Source organism: Apteryx rowi, unplaced genomic scaffold, assembly GCF_003343035.1.
Source record: "Apteryx rowi isolate R43461 unplaced genomic scaffold, aptRow1 scaffold_1146, whole genome shotgun sequence".
Lineage (NCBI taxonomy): Eukaryota > Metazoa > Chordata > Aves > Apterygiformes > Apterygidae > Apteryx > Apteryx rowi.
The window spans coordinates 3,145-30,942 of record NW_020447360.1 but is presented as its reverse complement, the minus strand read 5'-3'; the positions used below and the strand labels follow the sequence as shown (position 1 = coordinate 30,942).

The window sequence follows — 27,798 nt, the reverse complement described above, 5'->3', positions numbered from 1 at the left end:
ATGGAGCCGGGGGCGGGCTCGGCGGCGGGGTCGCCGGCGCTGTCCGGGGGCCAGGCCCGCCGCAGGAAGCAGCCGCCGCGCCCCGCCGACTTCAAGCTGCAGGTGATCATCATCGGCTCGCGGGGGGTGGGCAAGACCAGCCTCATGGAGCGCTTCACCGACGACACCTTCTGCGAGGCCTGCAAGTCCACCGTGGGTAAGGCAGCCCGCCGGGCCGCGCCACCCCCGGCCCCCCGCCCCGGCCCCCCGGGCCCTCCTCAGGGAGAGGGTCATCCCTGCCTCCGCACTCCCTGGCCTGGGCCACCCTGCCGCACCGCCCGGCCGCGCAACGCGCGGATCGTATACACGTGGGTGATGGCTTGGTGGCCTTCCTCGGCCCTTCTCCCTCGTTGTTTTCCGTATGCTGAGCCCCTCTCGCTTCTGTGCACTGACCCTAAGCCTACCCCTCTCGCGTGCGTGCGGGTAGGGCTTTAATTTCTCATTCCCTTTAGAGCGGTTACGTAGCAGTCCCTTTTTGTTTTCTTCTTAGCCTTGCGCTTGTGTGTTGCATTTGGTCGCGTTATCCTGGGTGGGTTGTTTGGCCAGAAGAGTTGTCCTTTATAATGGGAATGCAAGCTGGGAGGTTCATGGAGTTTATGATAAGAGAGTCCGTGGTGTCAAGCTTTCTGGCTCTTGATTAAGAGGTTATGGGGGTCCTAGTTATTGTTGCAGATTTTCAGAAGGTGTCAGTATCCTGTTTTGCTCTTATTAACAGTGGACAAAAATCACTGCCAGCAAAAAACATCAGGGATGGTTGTTGAAGCACGTAATTGTGTCCTGAAGTCTTCGATGTTGTATACAAGGCGTTTGCTAGTACTTCAGAAGTTAAAAACTTGCACATTGTGTATACCACACAGTTAGTGGGAGCTCAAATGCTATTCCAGACCATAGCCTGGTTAACTCAAGCTTTTTGTTGTGCCTTCCTCAAGAAACCCGCTGTGATACCAGATCCAGGGAACTTCATGTCTTGTTTCTTGAAGAGTGCAATTTTGAGCATACGGGGTGTTTTGCTCCTCATCGTACAACAAACTACAGAGCAACCTCCTGGTTTTGCAGAATGGCTTGTTATTTGTGGTTTAGTCATCCATACAAGTTTTTGAGGTAATTTAATGCCTGCTGTCTTTTAGTGTATGAATGTGTAAAGGAAGGAAATCAAGCTAGTTTAGCCTGCGTTGTTATTACAGACTTATCCTTGAAGCTGAACTCTTGAGTTTTGCAACAAGGTGGTTGTTAAATCTGTGTCACTGTAAAAAACATGTGCTTAGCTTAATTGTAGCTTGGAATGTAACAAAGTGTAAAGCATCTGATGGAAAGTGATTATATCACATTTTAGAAACTGAGCTATTGCTATCCAAAGCTATTTTTCAATGACAGAATAATATACAGTTGCCCTCATTTTAGTTTTAATGTGTATTTTGCAAGCTCTTTTATGTTTTCCTAGATCCTCTAAAAATGCAAATTTGTTAGCACTATGTTTTTTCCTCCCAGCAGCCTGTTAGTGGCTGTACAATTTTGTTTTGAAGTCGGTAACTTAACTTCTTAGAAGTTATAAAGGTAGTGATAGTGTGTTAGAGGCATCATCCTCAAGTGATGTGTTAGAATGAAGAAATGCTGACGATTTCTGTAGACTGTGATGGGCTTAATTAAACATATGATACAGTTGAGGAAGTAGAACTAATAGTGGAATATATTCTTCATAAATTCTCTAGGACTATGTACGTTGTGTTAAACTTATGTGCGTCTTCTTTGGGTTGACCTATATCAAGTGTACCTTCAAGGTTGGACTGTTCTCTGTAACCCTATCCTGATGCAAATCTTGAGAAGTGAGAGGAGGTATTCTAGTCCAGACTTCCAGTCTGGTGCCTTGTAAACAAAACTGATTTGCTAGATAAGTGAGGCAGTGATTGAAGCAGAGAAGCTTCCTTATTTTAGAAAAAACAGGAAATAAGTGGTGGTGTGCTGCTAGACAGAAGATTGCGTAATGTTTGAGTATGAAGTATGCCAACACAAAATCAGCACAGGGGAATCAGCTTGTGCCAAAATACATGCAGAAAGACTTGACAGTAGTGACATTCTTTCAAGGTCCTCTGACTAAAGTTGGGAGCTGTTGAGATACCCTCAGGTCCTTTGACTGCTAAATGAAAGAGCTTTCCGCAGTCATGACTGAAAGCTTGCACCCTTCTTTTCTCCACTATAGAGTAAGAAAGAATAACCTCCACTTTGTACATTTTTGTGTAGATTGAAAATAATCCATACTCCAAAATAAACTGAGGTCAGACTTTGATCTGCTGTTCCAATCATAGAGCTCTTCCCCACAAACCATTTACTGGGTTTTTGAGAATTGTAAATGGAGAATGTGTTTTGAAACGCAGTTGAAAACCCAGTGAGTGATCCAGTTTCAGAGGAAATTCTGTAAGATGAATATACCTTGAGATATTTGAGAAGACTACGTAACTGGAAGAATGTTACCATTTGCCCTGTCTACCTTATTTGTAAAGATGTATTTTAAATAGAATACTAGAATACATATTTACTCCCTTAACTTGATATTAATACTCAACCTTATTTTTATATTGTTTTTAAGCTATTAGTTTTGGAAGTGTAGGCCAAACAAAACAACATTTAGCACCTTTGTCTTTTATGTGAAAATGTACAGACTACTCAGAGGTCTTCTCTGATAGCGGAAGAATTGCAAATGTGACTGATAAAAGCTTTGCACGTCCAAGGCTTATTAGAAGCTATTGGCTGTTTCCTAGCCCCAAGTGTTTAGGATAAGCAGTTCTAGGTTACTGGAAAATGGAGTGTTTCTGCTGAAAACAAAATGCATCTATTCAATTTAAAAAGAAGGTATTTTAATATTAAATTACAAAGACTACATTACCAGATTGAAAAAGAAAATTCTGAAACAAAAACAAATCAACATGTCTTCAGTCTCTTTTCAAAATGCTCTAGTTCTTTGAAAAAAGTGTTCAAAAATAGCTTGGCAGATTTCAACACAGTATTCATAGCAGCACATGATGTGCTACTGATCTAAAATGCTCTTGATGTATTTATTTGGAGCATTAAGTTAGTTGCATAGAATATTGTGTCTACTTAATCTGCTATTTACATAGTACTGAGAATACTCAATATGYTCAAATATTTACTGATTTGGAGCACTGGTGTCAACTGAGAAATAGATGTTGCTGTTTACAGTTTCATGTGCTTGAATGTTTGTTCTTACTGTTAGCTTATAACTTGTTTGGGGGAAGAAATTTTCCTTTTTTATCTGCAGCGATCTAAAACTGCTCTGCTATTCATGACAGTGTTAAATTCAAATAACCTGTTAGTAGTTCAGGTAACGTCTCTTCTTTAATGGAAGAATGTTTATGCAGGGATGATATTGGGCATCATACTAACTTTTTCCACAAACATATGTATACTTTTAAAATAAAAATTGATCTTCATTAATGATTCATTATCTGACTTCCATGCGCTTATTAATATGGGATTTCTGCTTAGAGAATTTTAGAACTCTTAACAATTAGAAACAAGAATGTCAAATTAGGCATTAAAAAGAATGATCTTTCCAAAAGGTCAATACTCTTTTCCATGTGTGTGAGAAAGTTTGAAGATGGGTGTTGGAAGGAAGAGTGCTTGCCTTTTGCTTCTTCCTCCCTCACTTTTTTTTTCCAAAAGTAGTTCTCCTGCTGAAAGAAATACATCTTTTATAACAAAATCATTATGGAGATCTGATAATTTTGTATATTAATTAAAAAGAAAAATCTGCTATGTGTCCCTCTCCCTCCTCAGAGTTCTTTTACTTGTCAAAAGCCAGTTTCCCTCCCAGCTTCTCTCCAATCACTACTCTGCCACAGTTGTCTGTCCTATCTGCATCCACCAAATCTTAGCTCCTCCCAGATATTTTTGTGGTTTTTCTTCCATGACAGATCTACAGAATTCATGTATTATTTTCTATCCATCCAATGTTGCCACAGGCACTACACTTCTGTCCTGGTTTTAATCTCAGAGCCTGAAACTCCTCTCCCAAATCTGAGGCCTTGCAGTGACTCATTTCTAAGACCTCTGACTCTCCTGCTCCTTCAAATCAAATTGAGCGCCTCTGCTTTACTCTTACCTGCTGGCTTATTTCTGATGCTTAGTCTTATCCTGAAACTCTTTCTCCCATGTAAGAAAGCATCCCCAGAGACAGGACTTGCTCTTGGTAATGTGAGAGCAGTTCAGATGCTCCATGCAGGCTCATTGCTGGCTCCTTTAGCAGCTATTCACAGGGAACTACACTACCACTTGTAGTGAACACTAAAGTTTCCTTCAGTCCTGATTTATAAGTGAAATCATAAGCAGAGCTATTCAGCTAACCTTGTAAATGAGAAGTTTTGTTGTGGACCAGGATGGGAATATTGTGATCTGTTTTGGGCTAATTGTAGTCTGTGTGATCCAGATGGAGAGCATACAAATGCACTGTGGTGGAAGATTGCTTTTGACTTCACAGAAAGTGGTCTTTGACCTTGTTGCGCCTTACTTTGGTGTTGCTGTGAAATGGTATGTAAGCTGGAAACTCATTTGATTCACAGAACTCAGTAGCATCTTTCTTCCAAGTAGTCTTTTTCTTATCAATTATTTTTAAGATACTCCTATACATGCAAATGCTTAACTTCCATCAAATAAAAAATAGGAATGGTAGAAACTTCAGGCTTAACTTCTATCTGAGAAGTCTTATGTAAGGCAGCTTCTGTTCTTAAGTATATAATTATATATAGATAGATATTCTTTTTTATTATTATTTGTCACAATTCAACCCCTTTCTTAATTCTACTTGTCCTAAAAAATGTGAACTAACAACATGAATGTAATGGGTCATTCCTATAAACCTTTCATATAATGTAATTATAATAGAAATACTGAATCTTGTTTATAGCATCTGATATAGGTTGTTCACTTTAAAAATATCATTGTTTGTTTTTCAGAACTACCCTTTAAGTTATTCCTTAGTTTTTTAGTTATCTAGTCAGTATTTAATCTCACAAGCAGTATAAACATGGTATGTGGCTTATTAACCTTTTGAAAAATAATTTCTCAGTAAATCATAATAAAATTTACATTTAAAAAACAAATTTAGTAATTTGATGTGATCTGATATGAAGAATAATCTATGTAAAAAATTTTCAGGAAAATACCTGCATCAACTAGAAAAGCAATTTATATCTTTTTGTCTGTTTTTGCTACCCTTTCTATCTGTGCCCATGGACTCTTTCTTACAAGTACAACCCATTTTAGCTTTTCTTTAAAGTTTGGGTTTTTTTTTTTTTCTTTTTTTTCCCCATCARTGAGATGGTGTTGAAAATTTAGTTTGGGGGGTCAAGGGAGGGAAGAAAGGGTAGAAATAGCTATCTCTACTGCTTCATGGCACTATACCAATAAGATTGCCTTTTATTTGCTTTATACCCAAAATCAATTCTGTGCTCAGGCTGAGAAGTCTCTGCTGCTGCACAGAAAAAGGAAGAAAGTTCTGATCAATGATAATAAGTATTATGGTGAAAATTAGCCCTTCTTATCTTCCCATGTTCAGAGGGTTAAAATATGCCTGTTCTTATATATTGTTTTCTCAGCTAGTGCTGAATAGCATAAATAAAACTGACAAATATTTCATTAATGTGGTGCTGTGGTTACTTGACAAACTACAAGTAGTAGAGATCAGGAGACTGAAAACCCACTCAGGCTTCTGCTAGGGTTCCATTCCCTAAATTTATGGTTACAGAACTGAAAACAAATAATTCAAGTTAACATATGCTCCCTTCAGATTTTTTGTAAAATTGAACTGCTTCCTATGTTCTCTAGAAACAGCATTCTACTTTTAGCAGTGTTGTCACTTGTAAATGACACTAGAGATTACAACAACTGAAAGAATCAAGCAAGAAATTTTTTGCCTAGTATGCATTAACTTAGCATATTTTACTGCATTAGGTGTAGTCAGCAATTTTTTTTCCATATGTAGTCATTTGAGTCCTTAGAAAGTAACAAACTTATATTTTAAAATAGGAAAATATAGTAGGAAGATGATGCAAATTATCAAGATTCGGGAATGGTGTTTGGGGGTGTGCTGTTTCTTTAATTACCTGGCAGTTGTTCAGATGAGTAAATTTGAAATTCACCTTGTTTCCTTCATTTGTAAACTAGCTATCAGCATGATCTGATAGAGATATTCAGGTACTGGGTTATATCAACACTGCAGGATTGTTTGAACAACTTGTAGCCCATAGTCAGCACGTATACAAGAATATGCAAGTAAAACAGACAAAATGTAGAGCCCACTTGAATGGCATCAAATATGGACGAGCTTAGTTTGTAAGGAGAGTGGAATGCAGCTGTCAAACTCAGTCTGGGCTGTGAACAGCTGAGAGTGTCAGAAGCAGTACAAAAAAAATTGTAGAGGGCATATGATTCTCAGTTATGGACTTTCATATTTCTGTCTGGAAATTATCAACTTAAATGTTCATTTGATAAAAATAGTGCATGCACTTTCTGCAGAATATATGTGTGTTTTTAGATAAACCATGAAATAGAAGACACAGAATTTAGAGTGCCTTTCATCACAAAAAAACGCTTGATCTTTGTGAAGCATCTTCACTAGGCTGTCCTTAACAACTGGGAATATTAATCCTCTCTATTGTTTGAGATTGCTGCTGTTTAAGAACATGTAGCAGCATTTTCACAACTTATTTCTTCTTCCCAAGGCATGGGAAACTTGGTATCCAAAACAGAATGCTGAATTCAGTACTCATTTTGAAATAGATTCTGCTTGTTTGAAATCTGGACAGTACAGTTCATTAAGTTCAATCTTCCTGTCAGGTTGGGTAGTTGTAGACCAGTAGTTCACTATTTATTTCAGTTCTGTAATCAGGAGTTTAAAATATACTTTTCTTCAAGAAGGCCCCAGAGAATCTTATTCATCCATTTTCCCCTTCAACCTCATTCTGTTTATCAACATTTTGGGGCCATGCTTTGAATTTAGTACTGTAAAAAGTTTTGAAAGTTTAAATTTTGTGAAAGGCTTTATAATTGTCAAAACTGTAAATTAAAAGGGAAAGAAATGATAGCTTCCAAATTTAATGAAAATGAAGGAAGTATCAAGCATCTGAAATGTTTATAAACTGTATTGTTGCACTTCCAAAAACCACAGACAGTTTTCTAAAAATGCTATAATTACACCTTTAAAATTTAGCCATTGTACGTATATTACCTTTCTTTTTGTTGTTGGTGTGTCTGTTTCATTCTTGTTTGTAGCACAGTTGCCAGTTCAGATACATGTAGACTTTTATTTTAGGCGAGCAGTCTCAAGTTTCTGCATGTTAATCATTCTAAAATTACACTCGAAAGTTTTATGGACAACTTGCATTACCTGCCTCTAAAATAATCCCCGAACTGGCTCATATGTGACTAATACTTAATGCTCCCAAATCTTTTTTAATCTTAAATTTATAGTATGTGCCTTGAAAGAGGTATTTCCCCTTTAGTATTTTTTAGAATTAACTGCATGTCTTACAGCTTCAAGTAAAATAAAATACGATGTTTTATATTTTTCTCTAAACAGTTCTTGTAAGCTTTTTTTTTTTTCTTCCCCCTATGTACCTCTTGTAGTTGTTTGGGTCATGTCCATATAGTCATCATCCCTCTTGTCCCCACAAGGTGGTAAAATTCAGTATCAAAACCATTGAGCATCTTTTCATTGACTTGGGTAGTTTCTGGATACTATAGTCATAAGCATTTGTGTTGTAATTAATATTTAGTTGCAGACCAGGACTTCATTACACTAGACGCTGTACAAACTAGTAACAGAGATGGTTCTTGCCTCAAGAAGCACATGATCTCTGTCATTGATTGTAGGGGAAGCAAGGAAATTTGTCTGCATAATGCTGTCAGATGTCCAAATTAAACAAACTGTCATAGCCTTTGAATTATATGCCAATTCTAATGGTTACTTAGTATTCAGCCTTTGAATTTTTAAAGTGAGTGTTTCTCTAAATGTGTTCTGATTATTTTTCACTGATTGAATTGCTTTGATGTGAACAGCCAATAGGCCTCTGAAAATTCAGCCCCAGTTGTGTGTGTTTCAGTGTGTGCTTTATTAGATAACTTTTTATTCCTGTGTGGGGCAAGAAATGAGTATACTTTAATCTGTTCTGGGCTAGACTTGGGCAGGGGATGTAGTCTGGAACAGTCTCAGGTTTGGTTCAGTGAGAAGATAGGGTATTCTCGCTGACATGCCCTTATCTAGAACTTCATTAGTGCACTTCTATTTTGAGTGTCTGTTCTTTCTTTTAGAGATATTTATTTTTTTGAAAGGTGTGCAGAAAGTTCGTTTACATGTATGTTTAGTATACTTTTAATAAAAACTGCATCTTGCCTTTTATTCTAGTAGCCCTTTATTTTTCCTAGAGAAAGCATTGTTTCAGTTGAATATATATTGTAATGGGTGTTTTCCTTTGCATGGAGGGGAAAAATATATATATACATATGTGTGTGTATTTTTTAAATGCAAAGTTCATGTTATTAACAAGAACAATGCTCTTTATGTAAAATTTTCAAAACACCTAACTAAAAATCTTATCTTATAAAGCCATCAAAAAGCCAAATAAGTGGTGCTCTACTTAATTGCTTTTTTAACATATATCCACCTTAAAGGGGGAAAAAAAACTCATTTGCTGTTTTAAGTGGTAGGGCAAGTTGAATCTGTATATTTTGAAACATTTAATAAATACCAAACCAGCAACTGAGATCTGTATTTTTGTGCACGTTGTCTTTTTCCATTAGTTCTTGCAAACCCACAATGTTTATAGGTTGTGTGTTTGGATTCCTGAAGGAGGCCTTCCCAGAGCAAAATGAGTGTAAGAATCTGATATCCAAAATGCACAAGTTGAATTCACAAAAAGGGAAAAAACTGTCAGGATTCTTCCTGTCCCTGAGGTTTTACTCATAGTGCGAGTGTAATCATTTTAAAGAAAACTAAATGTGTTGATTGCCAGTGGTCCTTGTCAGACTGATGTGTGGAGCGAGGTTGTCCCTTCATTGGGAAGGGGGATGATGACAGGCCTTTTGGTTCCCCTCACATCGCTGCAACCTGGCAAAGGACACACTTCAAAATAATCATGAACATGTGCACCTGTTGGCTCCTCTGGCATGTGTTCATTTGATTTCTTGTTGGGAATAAATTAGACTGTAGGCTTTTAAAATGCAAATCAGATAGTGTCGGGCATCCAAGTAGCTGATTTTAGTAGTGCTGATACCAGGTAGCTCCTTTGGTGAAGCACAGATTGGTATACGGTGGTTTGCCAGTGTTGCAGCAGCGAAAGAGCCTTTTGAAATCCTTTATTTTTAAAAGCCTTGTTCAGATTTAATGCAATTGTCAACAGTAATTATTGATTCCTCTCTTTTATTGAGCTCTATATAAATCCATGTCCTGGGTTGTGTTTGCATAATTCAGGACACAAGGTGCTTAAGTGGCTTGTTTATATTAGCTATTGTTGACATCTTTTTTGGGAATGTTTGCCATAGCTGGGTGCACATGGTGGAGAAAGCATTGTGTAGCTGTGCTAATAGGGTGTTGTGCCAGGGCTAGTAATCCCTGTCTGTCAATGTACGCAACCTTCTGGAGGGCTTCTTAGTTCAAGCACATCACTGTTGCTACAACTGTACAATTTCAAGACTGGAGCAGCCTTTGGCAGGGTTAAACACGGTTGGAACTAATGTACAGACTTTATAAACTTGGGCTATGTTTGTGTTTTAGGATCTGCCATAAAAAGTAACTGTGCAAGCACTACAAGTGTCATGACAAACTGTGAAACTTGAAGGAATTCTGACACCTTGCCTGTCCTTAACAGGTCTTAGAGTTATGTCTAACAACACTAAGAAAGATATTTTTGCTGAGAGCAGCTATAAATTAAGAGCTTGTTGAACCAAGGATTTAAAAAAAAAACTAATCAACTACTGCCGGCATCCACACTGCGCTATTACAAAACACACACACACAAAAAAAAGAGAGGGAATGAACCCCCACCATTTTCTAACAGCAAGCAGACTTGATACTTTTCACTATATTATGCTAAGTAGAGGATCTTAAAAGAACTGTAGTTATTTTGCTGAAGAATGGGAGGTTTCAGCAGTTGGTCCAAACAGAGCATTTTACACGTACAACTGTAAAGAATTTATAAGGCTATTCTTTATGCTCAGTATCTGTGAATGGAAAGATCTAGTTGTCTGCTTCTCAGTGTGATGCAAGACTAAAAAGTGTGTGTTATCAGAAAGTATTCATTTCTTGATCAACTTTTTGAGAATATTATCTGTTTTTCCTCTTGCTTTTAATAACTGAAGCAATTGTATGGATAGCAAAACTTCCCATTTAGATGTTTTCCTTGACTGTAGGCTAAATTTTTTTTCATTTAATGTTTTTTAACGTGAGGAGGAGATGTTTTTTAAAATTCAAACTAAAAACAAATGGTTGTATTTTGTTATTGTTTTTATTAAATTACTAATCTCTATGTAAACTCAAAACAGTTATCTTTGGCTGGTCTGTGGTAAAATGTAGTGGTAATGAAACTTCACAAGCATAGGAATTTATGTGTTTCTTCATGTGTGAGGGGAAAGTTGCCAATATTTTTTCCTTCAGTATTGGCAGACATGAAGCTTTTGGTATTGTGTTGATGCTTGCGGAGCATTACTAATTATAAAAATCAGTTGAACAACCTCTGCTTAGTTTTGGCAAGCCATCCGATTTAAAACTGTTAAACAATTCAAACAGTTCTGTAGAAGAATGTACTTCTCCGAAACTGTTGCTGTTTTGCCTTGTTCATTGCAAAGTCTAACAGCGGGGAAATGCTTCATAGTGTGACTCTGAGATGGCATATAGAAAGCTCTGCCTCTGAAATGAGGACACCATTGGCATAGTATTTATTTTGAAACAATCTTTTTTGGTATGGAGGCTCTTGCTCTGCTTCAGTTAAGCACATAGGTTGTGCCTACCAGTTCCATGAAGTCTGGAGTGTAAAATTTCTTTTATTAAAACTTCTGTTTTTTCTCTCTCTAGTTCACTATTTATTTTCCTTAAAAAAAAAAAATTAATAAAACTTTTTTTATGGAGTTGAGGAAACATATGAAATTCCGATGATAATTTGTAATATATAATTTTGGATCAGAGCTGATTTACGCTTTTTTTTTTCCTGTGACTACAGGGCTTTTTCTTTACACATCAGAATTGTATTACTTCTGTTGACTTTGTGCTCAGATCAAGCTCCCCTACAAGTATAATTGTTAGCATAGGACAAGTATACCACTTGTATAAGCATCACAGATTGTTTCTTCTATTCATGTTTTTGTGGGAGGTGAAAAGTCGATTTTTTTTTTTGTTTTAATTTGAGTTCTTAGATGAATGGCAAATTGTCTAGGAGGTTGTAAATGAGATGTAATGACAAGATTGGGAGTCAGAGTTGAGATGTGGGGCCAGTTATATTCAGACTTCCTTGAGGAAAGGAGGGGTTTAAACCAATTTCTTATGCTGCTCTGATAGTTAACATTGCTTATCTCCTTAGAGATTAAAGTTGCTGACTTCTTGTAGACAAAGCTGTGACCTTTAAAACAGTTGCATTTTATATCTAGAGAAAAGGTATTTAACAGGGAAAAACAGGCTGTTTTTTTTTTTAATTACTGCTTTTCTATTATTATTTCCCACATCTTGTATAGTAGAGCATAACCAGTCAATTTCACTTTCTTCTACTTTTGCACTCATACAGAGGCTAGTTTTTCCAGAATGTAGAAAGATATCTTTTAAAGTTAGGATTAATTAAAATTGTGAGTTTTTAATCACTTTATTTTTTCAATATGCATTTGAATACTTGAAAATTTTCATTAAAATTGTAGACTGCACAGTACAAATCAATTTATTGCTTTAGTTCTCATACTGCTCAAGTACCCTACTGATGAACAAATGGGATATGTTTTGGTAGGCAGAGTATAACCATCATATGTGCTGAAGAGCTTTCTAAGAATTAGTGAATAAGTGTGCTAGACACTTCTAAGGGCATGGGGAAGGATAAATGCAATAGTGATAAATGCAATAGTACTTTTATCACTAGGTAGTGTGCAGCTCCAAGCTGTCTGAAGGGATTTTTGTCTAGAGGAATGAAGATCAGCTATCCTACCACATATTTAGTCTACCTGAAAAGTGACAGTCTGCTTTGCAAACTAAAAATAGAATTGAAGTTATCCTTTGTACGACCACTATTAAAATGTAACCTTAAAAAAAAAAAAAACTTAGTCCACTTTATTGCTTGAAAGTAAGTATAATTAACTGGTGTTATACCTGCAACTTTACTGACATGATTATCTTCAAAACCACTTTGAAATAAATGTCAAGTCAACAATGTGCAATTGGTTTTCAGGGTTCAAAATACACTTTTTTTTTTTACTTAAGTTTTTCAGGAGTTTTGAAAAGCTTACATAAGGGACAAATCTGATCCTTTCTGTAGAAGTTATAGTCCAGTCTTGATTCTCATGAGTAAACAAATAAAACAAGTGAACTGGGATGCTTAGCTTTTAGCCAGGGCAGATATTAGGAAAAATAATGTAATTTTTGTAAGAGAAAATAAAAATCTTCTTTTTCCCTCTCTTCACTCTCATCCTTTTTCTTGGTATACACTTGTATGTGAAGTAACAAAAGTGTTTYCAACACAGTATGCTTCTGCACTTCTGTGTGAGTTTAAGTGTACTAGTCTGAACTGTGCTCTCGTGTCTTTTTATTTTCCCCCTTTTTGATTTAGCACTGTTAGAAGGGATGGTATTTGGAAGAAAGATGTCACGCTACAAAGGTTTGATAGTAACAACTGGAGCAAAAATCTTCATAGAAGCATATAGTAAAATGAACAGGTTAACAGTCTACAAATACTATGTTATCTAGGACACTTACACCTTTAAACATGCTTGTAGTTGAATGGGTATCCTTTTGTGTCTAGGTATCGTTTGACCATACTGTGTCTTGTGTGTCGGTTGCCAGCATTTTTTTTTAATAGATTTAAAATCTTATTGTATTAGAGAAGGTCTTTATGGTTTTATTTACAGCATTTAGCATGCATTCAAAATGTGGCTGAAGTTTTGAGATGATGGAAAAAAGTACCATACAGGTATAACAGCAATTAAAAAAATCAAGTACTCTAAACATAAGCAGTTTGCTAACAAACATTTAAAAGAATTAAGAATGACAGTGCTGACGAACCCTGTAAACCCAACCACAGTTTCTCACTTCCTTCTACTAAAGTGCTTAGCAAATGCTAAACATCCAGCCTGGGAATCAGATGAGTGTTATTCCCGCTTCACAGAAAAGCAAAGCTGATGTGGAGAAGTTGGTTTCACTTTCTGAAATGTGCCACTTGAGAGTAAATCAGGCTTGTCCTTGTCAATCGTGAACATGTGAATAAGGGGAAAAAAGAGGGGGGGAAAAAAAACCAACAGTCATGCCCCACTGTTTTACTATTATGTTGGTTTTTACCTGCTGAGGAGAATGTTGCACAACATGGAGGGTTTATGTTGTGATGCTGCCAACTAAGGCAGCTTACAGACTATATAATGCTTGTCAAATCCCCACAGTGTTCCTGAGGTGGCCCATAGTGTTGTGAACCCTCCTGCTTCTTCAGACTGTTGCAAGTTGATATAAAACACCTTTCAAAAAACAGAAGTAATTACTGTACTGTTTACTGTATTTTATTTATAGGTGTTGATTTTAAAATCAAAACAGTAGAGCTAAGAGGAAAGAAAATTAGATTACAAATCTGGTAAGTAAAACAAATGTGCAACCAGCAGTATGTTTTAATTTTTATGTTCTAGCATGAATCAATATGCTTGTCTAATACTATTAACTGTTATAAGCTGGTTTAGCTCTTATCCTTTTGCTCCTCTCCTTCATTCCCATATAACTTAAGCAAAAACGAATGGCTGCTAGATTTTTGTGAGGGTAAAGGAGGAGGAGAAGGATATAAATTTTAAAAAGGTACATGAGTGTAATTACTCAAATATTCATACATCACAGATCTCAAAGCCTTTTTTCTAGAAGAAAAATCATCTACGCATGAAATAGCGTATGAGTTCTACAAACAAAAAGGGTGACCAAGTTAAATAGAAGACACTAGAGAAATTATATTTGGTTTTTATTTTTTTGACAGTTGAACACTGACTTTCATTATAACAGCAATTATAAAGTAAGCATGAAGTATTTTCTGAACTGCTTGTCTGAGATTTGGTTTAGACAGTGCTGTTTCTTTCACACTATATTAAATAACTTAGTCTTGAACGTCCTTCACTTTTAAGTGAATTATATCCACTAAACGGCACTGAGAAGTAAAATGATCCCATACAGATAGGACTGCGTTCCTTAACAGTAGGTACTGACATCCTACTGTGGAAAGCTCAAAGTCTGAACTAAGCTTTTCTTTTCTGGAGCAGATTACGTGCTTCCTGATAATGATTCTCCAAGTCAATGGTTGATACAATTTACTGTTTAGAAATTATTGAGCTTATAAGCTCCTTTGTTTTGCAGAGTAGTACAATACATAAACATTGTTAGGAGAGAATAAACCAGCTGTATTAACGTACATTATTCTAATCTTATACTCTACTATCTAGTAGCTTAGCTTCAGTTTATTAACAGTGCATAATGAGCATTGTAGTTCAACTGTTAAAGCTGCTAACAATCCATAGAGGAGGAAAAAGCTCTAAATACACTCTTTGTTACTCTTTTGGGATATTCTGGTGGTTTCTCATTCTTAATTACATGGATGCAGTGAATTCGGCTTACTAACTCCTCTTGGCAGGTCACCATGAACTCTGTTTGTCGCACCATGTGTCTGTCTTGCTTCCCTCTGAGTTAGCTGCTGCTTCATCTTTGGTATCATCAGTCACCTAACACTTGAATGTTACTGGCATGTTTTCATCCATCATGTCCCTGTTTGGAAACCTGTGACCACAAGGCTGGCAGTTGAGCCAGCAGTTGTTAGCCAGGGTCTACTGAAGCTGACAGAGGTAACAAAAATTTTTGATGTGGAGATGTTATTGTATGCTTAATATGAGTTCTTACTGTGAAATGTGCTAAGCTTATCAAACAACTTACTAGCATTGAATAAATATTTTATAGGAGTGATGTGTTTTTGGTAAAGACATTTTTAAACCATTATTTTCCACATATTGAGAATATGCTAGAAGGATATAGGAAACATAATAAGAATTGATAGGTTGCTAAAATGTGACCATTGTTCCCCTGCAAAACCCTGCTAAAATGATGGACAAAACACAATATAAAGACAAAATATTTTAAAATATATTAAAATCCATCAATAAAACTTCCTGCCCYCAAACATCACTTTCTCTTGGACATTTGCTGTTAAAATGCTGTTCTCATACTTGACCCTTAAAACTGTCTTGGCATACTTGTAAATTTTTTGAAAAGCAGAGTAGATAACCACTCCTTTTACAAATTTAAAGTTTCCTGAAGTATGGTGTGTATGTTGTCTTTATGAACTCTTATTATAGCTTCAAGTGTTAAACTAAAAAATAAAAGCCACTTAAAGTCAAATGCTTGGAAGTTTAAAAATGCAGAATTAAGTTGCCTGGATGATCCTAATTCAGTTTGCTTTCATACTGACGAGACAGAATTAAAGTTGCTTGGCACTTCCTGGTGGTCTTTACCTGATTGCACTAACTGTACTACAGAATCCTGTATTATTCAGTGAATGGATCACTTCTAAAGTTTATGCATATCTATTGCCTTAAAATGACTAAAGCCACATTTCAAAGCACCAAATGTGCTTGATTTTTTTTCATTTAATTATTCTACTTCAAAAACCAAACGAGCAGCTTAAAAAAATGTTTAACTTCAGTATTTTTATAGTCATTTGACATCTCTCTCCACTGAMCAATTTATAAGCAGAGTGTTCTCCACAGATCTCTACCACTTGAATTTATGAAGAAATAGGACTGTGTTGAATGTATCAACTAGGTGTGCAAAACATCCTTTTGAAAGCAAGTTTCGCAGCTCTGCCTATTAGTAGAGGAGTATACAAGTTGGACTTGGCTTCCAAATTCCTRTTACTATTGGATACTGTGTGCTAAAGATCGTAGAGGCTTCTGCTCTTGACTGTAGCCTATCGGTTCCTATCCAGTCCCTGTCGCCTTACAGTACGTCGTCCCTTGTTTCTCAGACTGTCAGTCAGAGACTCCTACTCCTTAGCACGTAAAATAGTAGGGTAGCACTGAGGGTAGCGTAGTGTCCATCTTCTCTGTTCCACCTGGAACAGCAGTAGTGACCCTTGGGCTGCCAGAAGAAGCAGTTAAAATAAACCTGCTTCACTGTGTTGCAGTTCTTGGATGAAACAAGCTCAGGTTTTTTTTTTTGTTTTTTTTTTTATGAGAAGTAATGTGTGTACTCAGCATAGGCTGTGGGATAAAGTAAAGCAGAACCATCAGATAGCTTAAGTGTCAAAGTGAATCTGAGCATATGTAAATTATGGTTTTTCAAAGCTTGAAAACTAAACCAAATAATAGGAAAGATACTTTCATGCTTTGGAGCATAGGTGTGCCAAGAGCTGCTCAGAAGGACATTAGGGTATCTGTCTGAGCCAGGAATGAGTATACCCTGAGTAATCTGGGGACCTCGCTAAGGCAAGCAGCAGCCTGTGCTGGCTTCCTCTCTGAAGTACCCTAGCACAACCCCGGTTGCTGGAAGCTGTGGCTCCATGTCACTGTGTGCGGGCTGCAGCCAGGTAGCCAAAGGAGCTCTCTGGTATCTCTCCAGGTTTAATGCCCAAGGAAGCCAGTGACTTGGCAGGAAAATGGCCTGATTTGCTTCTGAAGTTTGTTTAAATTGGTGCATCTCATAGGAGGTTCTGATTCTGTCAGCTCAGGCTTTTCTAATGGGAAATTGTTCTGTTGGAAAATTTCTAAAATGAGGAATAATCTGAGAAAAGGTCCCCTATCTTGGAATATAACAGAATGTAGTTCCTGCTGTTCAGTACTTATTTCATAAATGATTCAATATTTTCAGTATATTGATTCAAACATTTTCAGTATATATTTCAGTATATATGTTTATGGGAGGAAAAGCTTGATTAGGATGATTTAAAACATTTTTTAAAATCTTGTCCATAACTACAAATTATTGATTTAAGTTCCATACAAGCACAGAGCATGTAAAAGTGTTAAATCAGTGTTAACTTTTTATTTATATTTAAAAATATTTCCCTTTTTATGGCCACTTCACCACCACTCATAAAAAATTAATTTAACTTCAGAGCCAAAGATAGTTTTGAGTCTATTTGTGTTTGCTTCAAGCAACTATTTTAAATAGATGCAAGAACACTTATATAAAACAAAAATAATCCAATCTTATTTTAATTAAGACCAACTGTATTTGTATTGTATTTTATGTAGTCTGAAATAGTGTCACTATCACAAGTCAACGTTTAAATAATATTTGAAAATGAATTTTGTGGGGTTTTGTAATTTGCTTTTGGTGTAATGTTTGTGGTTTTGGTGTAATGTCTAGTTTCTGTTACTGAAGTAGAAAAACAAAGGCAAATAAGAATTTTGGAGGTTTTATTGTTGTTTCAGGATTCCCCCCNCCCAGATGATAAATGGTTAAGGAGTTATACATTGTGTTTGTGATTAGAGTTTGGTAATAGGCCTGTGTTTTTTCCGTTTAAAATAAATTATTGAAAAAATCAATAAAGGAAAACTGCTTTTAGTATTCAAAAAGAAGTCTTCTGTTGTATCATGAAGTGATGCCAAATTATTGATCAAGTCACTGTAACTTATTGTTTGGACTTCTGGAGTTTGAATAAAAATGAACTGACTTACTTTGCTAATTCTGAACAGAGCAGATAAAGAACTAGGAGCACTTGGTATTATTCATGAAACTGCATAATGTTAGTCCAGTTAAATTATGTTCATCTCTTATTCCAGTTTTCTGTTGGTTCTTTGACAGCTGTCCTTACTAAAATATTCCAGCTGTTGGAGTGCAATAGATTGATGAGTATAGAAAAACAAACTGAATTACTTCAACACAGGATAAATATCTTATCATGAAAGCCATTTTAATGCAGATATACTTTTAATTTTAGTTCTGCGTTAGAGGGTGTCATTTTTTTCCTCAATATTGGAAGAATTTACTATATGTTTTTATAAAACAAAAGATAGCACCAAGCAGAAAATGAGATATCTGGAAGTCTCCATGTGTAAGGTCAGCTTGATACTCTTCTCGGAGCTTGTTGCAAGCTGCAACAAGCTTGTTTAGGCAGCCTGGAGTAGCTTTCTAAACTTACTGCCCGCCTGTGATTAATACTTATTTCAGAGACAATCTTCCAATTTTTTCCTTACTATTTGAAGGGTAATACACTGTTAATATATTGTTAGATATGCAAAATCAGCTTATTTTCTTCCGGTTTTCTAAGGAAACAAGCACTGTAAGATCATGCTTACAATCCTGAAATCTGTTGGCTGATTTCATTTAAAATTGATGCAGCAGTAGAGGCATTGCTCATGTAAAGTGTGTGCAAATCAGTGACTGGGTTTTAGAGCAAGGCACAGAAATTCAGCCATAATCCACTAGGGTGAGTGCACCTGGCAGGTGACAGTCAGTGGCCATCTGGCCATTTAATGCATGTAGTGGGCAGCCAGGCTGGCCAGCAGTATTTTGAACCAGTCTCAGGACATGATGTGTCTTATATAGCCAGCAAGCCAGACTACAAGGTACGCAATATTTGGGTGAAGGACCTATGCATAGGTGAGTGCAGGACCCTGGGTACAGCAGCAGAGAGGAGCAGCAGCCAGGGATACTGTGGAGCTCTCAAGAGCCCATGGGTGTTGTGGGGCAAGGAGAGGCTATTATATCAGATAGACCTGGGGATGCGGCACTGCAGGCTCGGGGAAACATGATGTGGCAGAGGACTAGAGTGGCAGAGAGTAGCGCAGCAGAGCTGGCTCCATCACTTGCATGTAAGCTTATCTAATGTGCTGATTGCTCCCTCTTCAGAGAGGGCAGTTGTACGTTAGTGTGTTTATTTCCCCTCTGTGTTTTTCGTGTGTATGTGCTGGGTGACTTGGTACTCAAAAATAGCCTCCTTGTGATGGAATCGGTAAACTTCCTTAGCACTGACACGTAGGCATAGTCAGGTGGCTCTGGAATAGCTTCTCTTTTTCTGTGGTCTGATAAGGGCACAGAAAAGAGAGGGAGCGCTGAGCAGCAAAAAAAGACAACCTTTTCCGTTAGCCTGGCCAAAACTAGATTTGATGCATTCTTCCACATCAGGTATGCCCTTCCACCTGCCATCTAGCTATGTCTGCTCAGAATGATGGAGCTATAAAGGGATCCTGTATCTAATACACTCAATCACTGGGTTAGCAACAGATAGCAGAGGCTGCTCTTCAAGATAGTAATTTGAGAAGTCTCTTCATGAACCCTGAAGCAATGTTATCCATATGTGGAAAATCAACGGTTCATACTAGAATTTGTAAATTTTTCATGTGATGAACTTTCAAAGGATCTTCCAAAAAATAAATCTGACCATAGCAAAGAAGTAACAGCAGAGAAAATAGAATTAGTTTTTTTGAATAATATTTATATATGTAATTTCAGCTGCCAGAACTTGTATTATTTTAATAAAAATGCTTCACTAGTGATGATAAAGCAATCTATCAATTTTCTAAAACCAGTCTTAAATATTACTAGAGATCAACATTATTGAAACAGACTCTTGTTTTCACCTTCTGTGGGTCCCAAAGGTTTGTGTGAATGTGATTTTCAAGTTTTGCAGAGAATGGGATTTGAAAAATGCCAATAAAAATAGAAGTGATAGGAATTCATTCTTTTCTGCCTCCCTACTCCATGTCTCATATTGCAATACCACTGGCCTGCTGTGAAGTATTAGTCAATATTTTTCCACGTACTGTGAAGTAGATATTTCAAATCTGTTTCTAGTGGTCAGTACTTTACTTTGCAAAATCACTAGTAAAGATTTGATGCTATCTAGTACACTTGTCACAGTTTCAGGAGAAAGGGAAGTTAAATCAAGTACTTGACTTTTAAGCCTATTTAGTTAAGATCCCTAAAGATTTTGTGAAGATAGGTTTGTGGTAGTTTATTCTACTACTTATTTTTGTGCATAAACTATTTAAAAGAATGAATTCTTCAGGACAGTCAATGTGGCATTTTGTACACGTGACTTTTCTTTTTCTTTTTTATTTTGGTAGTGTTTTAGCTCTCCATCGTTAACCTCATCCCCAAATTCATCCTCCTTTTGTCTAAAATGTGACTGCTGAATAGAGTTCCTTTAGAACTTTTATTCTGAGAGTCCCTACGCACATGTACTTAGTCTTCTGTCCCCTCTGAGGAAAGAGTTTTGGTCTATCTTTTGACTTGCTCTAATAGTAAAATTTCAAAATTATCCATTGATTCTGGGGGCTGAACTGAAGCAACTACTGCTTGATCTCATTGGAGCACATTGTAACTTATTTTCCAGTTATGATACTAGTCACATTTTAAGAACAAGGATATCCACCTGCTATTTTTTTAGCATAACTGCCTAAAACTTCCATAAGCAGGCATGATGATATGATTAAAAGCAGTTTGCAGGCTTTCATGGTTCAGTGAAAAATATCCCTTCTGTCTCAACTATTTTAGAATATAAACTACTGCTAGTACAGGCAGAGTGGTATCATTGGTGAAAAATAGTCTCCCATGTAAATGCACCCTGAGTAAATACCTAGCATGCTGAAAGTGAGAATGAAAATGCTATTTGAACATCTTAAGTTAGTAGACGTAAGTCTGATAGCCAAGTATCTACTTCCAAAACCCCCACCGTATAGTGGTTGCTTACTGTTTTCATAAACTTCTGCCATGAGCCTCTGCATTAGTTTTAGAACCATAGTAATGGCTGTGGTTGATTCAAAGAGGCTCTGAAAGCTCGAATCATGGTGATCAATGCATTGCTCATATTATAGTTCGATGTCCAGCTGTCTTAGTCTGATCAGCATGTTTCCATTTCTGTTCTCATTTTTCAGGGCTATTTTACTGACAACAACAACAAAAAAAACCCAGCTTCATCTGCTGATGCATTCTCATTGGACAGCTTCATTCTCAGACGTGTAGAGCTGTTCAGTGGTCTTTCTTAGTGAAGTTAGTATGGGATAAGTAGGTCTGATATGAAAGCTTATAATTGAAACTACTGCTCCATTTTGTTTTGCCAGCAATTCACACACACAGAAGGAAATGTTCAATATAGACTGTCTAATGAGTGTGGTTTTGTTTTTATTAAAATATAAACAAAGGTACTCTGTGAATTGGTGAAATATTTGTGTCAATGTTTGCTGCTGCTTCTTAGGGACACAGCAGGTCAGGAGAGATTCAACAGCATTACCTCAGCTTATTACAGAAGTGCCAAGGGAATCATATTGGTGTATGATATCACCAAGAAGGAGACATTTGATGATTTACCAAAATGGATGAAAATGATCGATAAGGTAGGCCTTTATATTTTGGGGGTGGTGGGGTGGGTTTTTTTGTTTTTTTTTTTTTCCAAATTATTTAAGAACTAATGTTTTTCTCAAAGGGACTCTGCAAGGCTTTAAACAGCATTGTTATGTGATTACTAAACTACTGACTACTAAATTTCACTAGATTCTTTCAGCAGGGATTTAACATTCATGTGCTTTGATGCAAAGTGGCAGTCTATTGCTGCTCCCARGAACTAGAGTTGTCATAATTAAAGTATCAATGGAGCTCTAACTTTACACATTTACCTGTGCACAGGGGGGAAAAAAAGTTTTTTCTTGTCTGTGAAATTAAGCCATTATATCCACTCTTAGATAAACTGGAGCAATTAATTCTTAAGTAATGTTTTTTAAAATGGAATTTAAAAAAATGAAGTTGAGAATTCTTGAAGGAGTGTTTGGAAAAAATTTGACAYATGAACTGTGTAGGTATGATTCCTTTTTTACTAGTTGAATTGCCCGATTCTTTTTCATATTTTATTGGCATTACAAAATCTTATGTTTTTAGGTTTAGTTAATTAAAAGTTTTAATTGCAGTATGCTTCAGAAGATGCAGAGCTTCTGTTAGTTGGAAATAAACTGGACTGTGAAGTTGATCGAGAGATTACTCGACAGCAGGGAGAAAAGGTAAGAACAGGTGTAATCAAATTGTTATCCTTGTTAGGTGGTAGGAAGAGGAGATTGTGTTCAGGTGAGTTAACTCACATTTGAGACAAATCCAGATTCAAGTTCATGCAAGTTGTAAATGTGACTATATTTCAGCTTGAGAACTTCCAAAATCAGCTAAGTAAATAGAAATTTCTGTTCTTTCAAATCTAGTTACTGTTAGAAACAAAACTGTTGTGGCATTGCTGCCAACAGTGTTTTGTGTCCATGGCTACTTTTGTCCAGACTGTTAGACCTAAGGAGCATACTGAGAATGGCAGTGTTCTGTCAAAATCCATGTGATATCTCCTGCCTTGTGTAGAATGTGCAAGTATATGCTTTCTTACTGGAGCAGTACGTCTTTGCTCTAAAGAACGAAGAAACTAAAAGTGTGATAATTAGCTCCCAGTACACAGTAGTGTAGGGAATAGAAAAGTGTTCTGTTATGCCATTCTTTTCTGCCTGGCATCAGCCAGAAACTCTTCATGAAGGCTGCCCGAACTTCAGAGACTGAAGTTTTTTCTTACCCTTACACTAGTTTGCCTGTGCCTTGTAGAGAGAACAAGTCTTAAACACCATCTGATGAATTTGGTTGCTGTTTTGTCAGCTGGGATAGAGAAGAAATCCAAAAAGATCAGTCTTAAATACCAATGCACAAAGAACAAAGGTTGTAGAGCTTCAGTCATTTAGTTCACAACTGTAGGCTTTTAGCTGTCAGATGGATTTCTGAGTCTTTGAACCTATATAGAAATCAGAATTGGAGCAACAGAGGACCATGTGATGGTACTAAAGATTATTGTAGACTGTAGTATCAGRCGTGTGTGTGATTCAGTGTAGACTTTACAACTGCATAAATCCTGATCTGATTCAGTATAACAATCTTGTTATTCAGTATAAACTTAAGTATAGCCTTATCTTCAGTATAATAGATGCTTCAGTGGTAAGTTCCTGTGCTCATCTCAGGCTCTTCTATTTTCAGACTCTCTCAACAAATCAAAAAGTGTCCCCATCTAGCAACATGGAGTTCAGGGAGTAATATTGGGCAAGCCACCATGAAAAGCTGTAGTAGATACTAATTATGATGTACTGCCTGAAAAAATGTAGTAGAGCCAAACTGGTAGAGCTGTTAGGTTGTCATACACGTGGAATTTCTTCATTTACTGTGATGTCTTATTACCCCTTTTTGGCAAAGAGGCTCTGAAAGAGGATATAGTGAAGTCTTGGATCACAAATGGAGGACGTGCATTTTAGGTAGGCAAGAGCCCTGCTTGGTTACTTGGCTCGCCTTTGTTCCTTCTGTCTTCTTCCAATTCCAGAAGTGGTAAGAAAACTGAAAAGAGAATATGGCTTAGCATGAGTTTCTAGCACCAACTTGAACAGGCACTGTTGGTATGGACATACATGGAAGTTTCCCTTCAGCAACCTATGATGCTTTTGATAGGCCCTTGCTAATTACAGAACTAAGGCTAGTCTTTGCATTTGCAGTCGTCTTTTCTGCCTTTTAAGAAGGTGGTTAATGGAGATTAAATCTTATGAGAAGATCTTCTTCTTAGGCAAACTGCACCAATCCATGTCAATGGAAGACATAAGTCTACCAGATCTAAGTATGTAAAAATGCAGCCCAGACAGAAAACCATTTCCAATCAACTAATTTTAAGTGAAAATTAAATGTCTGGCAGTATTTGCTGTACCTTAGAGATTCAATATTATTAGTTGAATTAGCATTAAGCCACAGATTTGGAAAAGTTTTTTTAAAAGGTTTTGTAAGGAGTGTATATCTGCTGTTTATGTAAAGAGTATGTATCTGCTTCTTTATGTAGTTATTTTATTTTCTCTTCCATCAGTTTGCACAGCAAATAACTGGGATGCGGTTCTGTGAAGCCAGTGCCAAGGATAATTTTAACGTGGATGAAATATTTCTAAAACTTGTTGATGACATTCTGAAAAAGGTAAAACATGCAGGTGGTAGTTTCTTTGACCATGTAAAAGGTCAGTGTTTAAATACTGAATGGCTTCAGGTACCTCTTCAGAGGACATAGAGCCAGGCTACACACTGTCCAGCTAAGCTTTTAGTTAATATGTAGTGGGCAGCACTGTTTGCTTTATGCTCCAGTTCATAAATACTGATGTTGAATTTGTTATACATCTGCTTCTATTTGCCACCACTTCACTTTACATCAGCAGCTGACTGTACGCTTGCTTGCTTTCATCTGCAGCCGTAATTTTCTGAGTATGCCTCAGATTATTTAAGGAAAAAAAAATTCTGCTTTGTATTGAGTCAAACTGGAATGAGAGTTAAGATCTATGGGGAGAAGCAAGCTGTCAGCAACTTGACTGACTTGATCTATCAGAGCAAGTGGAGGAGTAATCTTTGTGCAAGCTGTAAGAGCACCATACCAGAACTGAAGTTCTGGATTCCATTTTCAGTTGTCAGACGCTGGTTTTGATCTTGGATTCATGTTTTAACTTATTAGCATATGTTTCGTGTCTAGAGCGAGACATTATGTTGCCATATTTGAAAAGTATCATTTTRTGATTTTGAGCTGGAATCCTAATGTGTTGAGGGTTTTCATAGGATGGTTTATTATTGAAAGTCATTTTTCAATATTGCAGTCACTTTAAGTGATGAATGAGCCGACTAGTTGCATGTTTCTACTCTGTCCTCTGTTTACACATTCTTAAACTGCTTAAAACTGATAGGAAGATTACATTGCACATTTGGGACTGCAAACTAAAGTGCTTTTTGCATTACCCCTTTGGGAGAGTTTCATTTATGTTATCCTGGAACTAAACTAATAAAAATAGTGTTATGAATAACAGTAACTTTTTAAAACCACCAAGAGTTTTTTTTCATGGTGAATCTCAAGCATGTAATCAGTGAAAGCCTACTAATAATTGTCTAGTAAATTAATAACTCTTTGAGAAATATCAAATACTGTTTAAAAGATAGGTAAAGATTATTGGCCATTTATAGTTCAGGAAGTGATGGACTAAGAATAAATCATTTGCCCACAGCCACTTCTTTTCGGGTATTAATTAGAATTAGGTCTTGGGAGTTCCTTGTTTCAGTATTGTACCATATCAAATAAATTGCATTCTCTTTCTCATACTTGTCACTTCTGCATATCAGTAGCAAGGCATGTACACAATGAATTGATATGGAAACTTCTAAATTAAACTTTTTTTATTCTACTCCATATTTTGTTGTAATTTGTATGTTTAGGAAGTGGCTTTATTTCAGCACTGTTTTGTAACTTTTTCTGAAAGAAATTCTTAACACAGCTTACTCTAATGTATTTTACTAGTAAGAACTGAAAGATCTATATGTTTATGTTGGCTGACTGAACTCTATAAGCTATCTCCTTTTGTGCTGAGCTCTGTGCAGATGATTGTTTATAGATGATTCTTTTTCTCTTTAAGATGCCACTGGATGTTATAAGAAATGAATTGTCCAACAGTATCCTGTCCCTGCAACCAGAGCCAGAAATCCCACCAGAACTGCCTCCTCCAAGGCCACATGTCCGTTGCTGTTGACTTGTTACTCCATACAGAGTGAAAAATAGGAGTGGGAGGGAAAAGAAAGTATCCTTACTACTCTGCACTACAATCATTTGGCAGTTTCTTGTTGCACTTTGTTATTTGAGTCGGAGCTACACACTAACTTGTAAATATGCAAATATGTAATCCTGTGTAGGATTCATCTATAACATTTAATTATTACCCCTCTTCTTCACAATTGTATTTCATTTATTGACCCAGTGTTATAAATATTGTACAGTCTGTGGGGAATTACCACACTTCCAGTCGAGGAGGAGGAAAATTAAATCTATACCTATTCTTGACATAAATGTTGTAATAGTTCTTGTTATTATAAACAGGCAGGCAGAAGCTCTTCTGGTATGAAGATAAGTATATGGTGCTTTGCTAACTATTTTAAAGATGAATTTTTTTAAAACAGAGGACTTTATGTACAAAGCTTCCATAATCAGCATTATGTTTCCTTTTAATGTAGTGAAAACACTTTTGGCTCTAGCATCCTCTGCTGACTGGATTTATTGAAAAGCTAAGTTTAATTTCTGGCAGTCTCTTATTTATTTTGTTTAATGCTGAACCTTCTCTTTGTGTACTAAGACATCACATTTGGTGCAGGTCTAAGATTGCACTCTGAAATTACATATATGATTTTCTGCTTAAGCATAAACTTGGTTGCAAGAATCGTTAAGATTCAGTAAAAATGGAGATGTATTCAACTCTAAAAGAAGGTATAAAAAGCAATGCTGCTGTCCTAGACAAATTCTTTTTTAAAAAAAATTAAGATAATACATTTTCCCGTGTTAAGGAATATATATGCGTATTTGTCTGGACATCTGTAGGGTTGGGGGGGGAGGGGGAAACTTAAGGTAAAATGATTTTTTTTTTCTAATGGTGGAAATTATTCCCATCAAGCATATACTGTGTTTAGGTTTTTGTCTCATAATGAATTTGTGAATTATATCTTTGGTATATCTTTTATCAAAATGCACTGTTTAGTTTAGTTGTGGTAAATCGGTAGTTACATATTTGAATAACTTGGTGTGTCCTGAATGTTGTGGTATTGAAAAACGTTGTGGTCTTTCTAAACTAATGAAGTGCAAATAAAATTTTGTATTTATGAATGACAGTGGAACTGCACCTGTTATTAGAATGGCAAATATCAAATGATGGATAAAAGGTAAAATCTGTTGTATGGAACAGCTCTTGTTTCAATTTTCTTATGATTTGATTTTCAGTGTAACAGTTCTTCTAGGTGTAGTCAGAAGAGCAGCGGACATTCGTTGTTTGCTCACACCACTGCCTTCTTGGGATGACCTAGCCCAGCTGATACCCTCAAATGGCATGTGACTGCTTGTCATGCTGTCTTAGCAGGTGGTTGCAAAACTATTGATTACACTGGGAACACAAATATGAACCAGTCTTTTTTCAGATTACAGCTTCTCTACTTTTCATTCCCCGGTGCTGGAACCCATTGTGCAACTTTTGCCACTGTTCTAGCTTAAACACTGGTACTGACCAGTAAGGTATACCACTGACTTAAGCAGCTTCCTCTGTTTTCTAGAAGGAAAAAAGACACAAAAATTGTTAACTTTAAAAAATAAAATTGATTTTTTTGAGCCCTTATTTCACTGAATAAGCTTGGACATTCTGAATACAATACCATGTTGGTATTTAGCACACTGTTTTCAACTAACAAATTAAGGAAGCATGGTTGATATTTGTGCTTATGTCTTCTGCCACCTTGTGCCTAAACAGTTTGCTTTTTTACGTAGTAAACTTACGGTTTACTATCATATTGGTAAGATAAAATCAATTTCTAAAGCACTTTTAGGTTTTCTGATAGTACTGTGGGCAATAGCAAGGACGGAAAAATTATGGAAAATGAGTTTTAACTTGACAACCACTTTATTTTAGGTGATTTGTTTTTACATGTACTTAGAAACTTGTGGTTTTTTTCCTGAAGTTTTTGAATTTAATAAAAATTAAGAAACCTGACTTAGA

The 27,798-nt window shown here is 36.5% G+C and overlaps 1 protein-coding gene across 1 annotated transcript; it reads left to right on the top strand.

Annotated features, from left to right (window-relative positions):
- On the top strand, nt 1-27,798 carry RAB12 (RAB12, member RAS oncogene family). The gene is made up of 6 exons (XM_026079348.1): nt 1-196; nt 13,796-13,856; nt 21,450-21,588; nt 22,156-22,245; nt 24,108-24,212; nt 25,684-27,798. Exons 1-6 carry the CDS (start codon nt 1-3, stop codon nt 25,795-25,797), a joined length of 705 nt encoding a protein of 234 aa, XP_025935133.1. The 3' UTR covers nt 25,798-27,798.

Excerpts from the sequence above, each read along its gene's own strand:
- RAB12 (XM_026079348.1), top strand. The coding sequence starts at position 1 with ATGGAGCCGGGGGCGGGCTCGGCGGCGGGGTCGCCGGCGCTGTCCGGG. Across the intron at positions 197-13,795 it reads GGCCTGCAAGTCCACCGTGG|GTGTTGATTTTAAAATCAAA; the intron begins GTAAGGCAGCCC and ends TTTTATTTATAG. Across the intron at positions 22,246-24,107 it reads CTCGACAGCAGGGAGAAAAG|TTTGCACAGCAAATAACTGG; the intron begins GTAAGAACAGGT and ends CTCTTCCATCAG.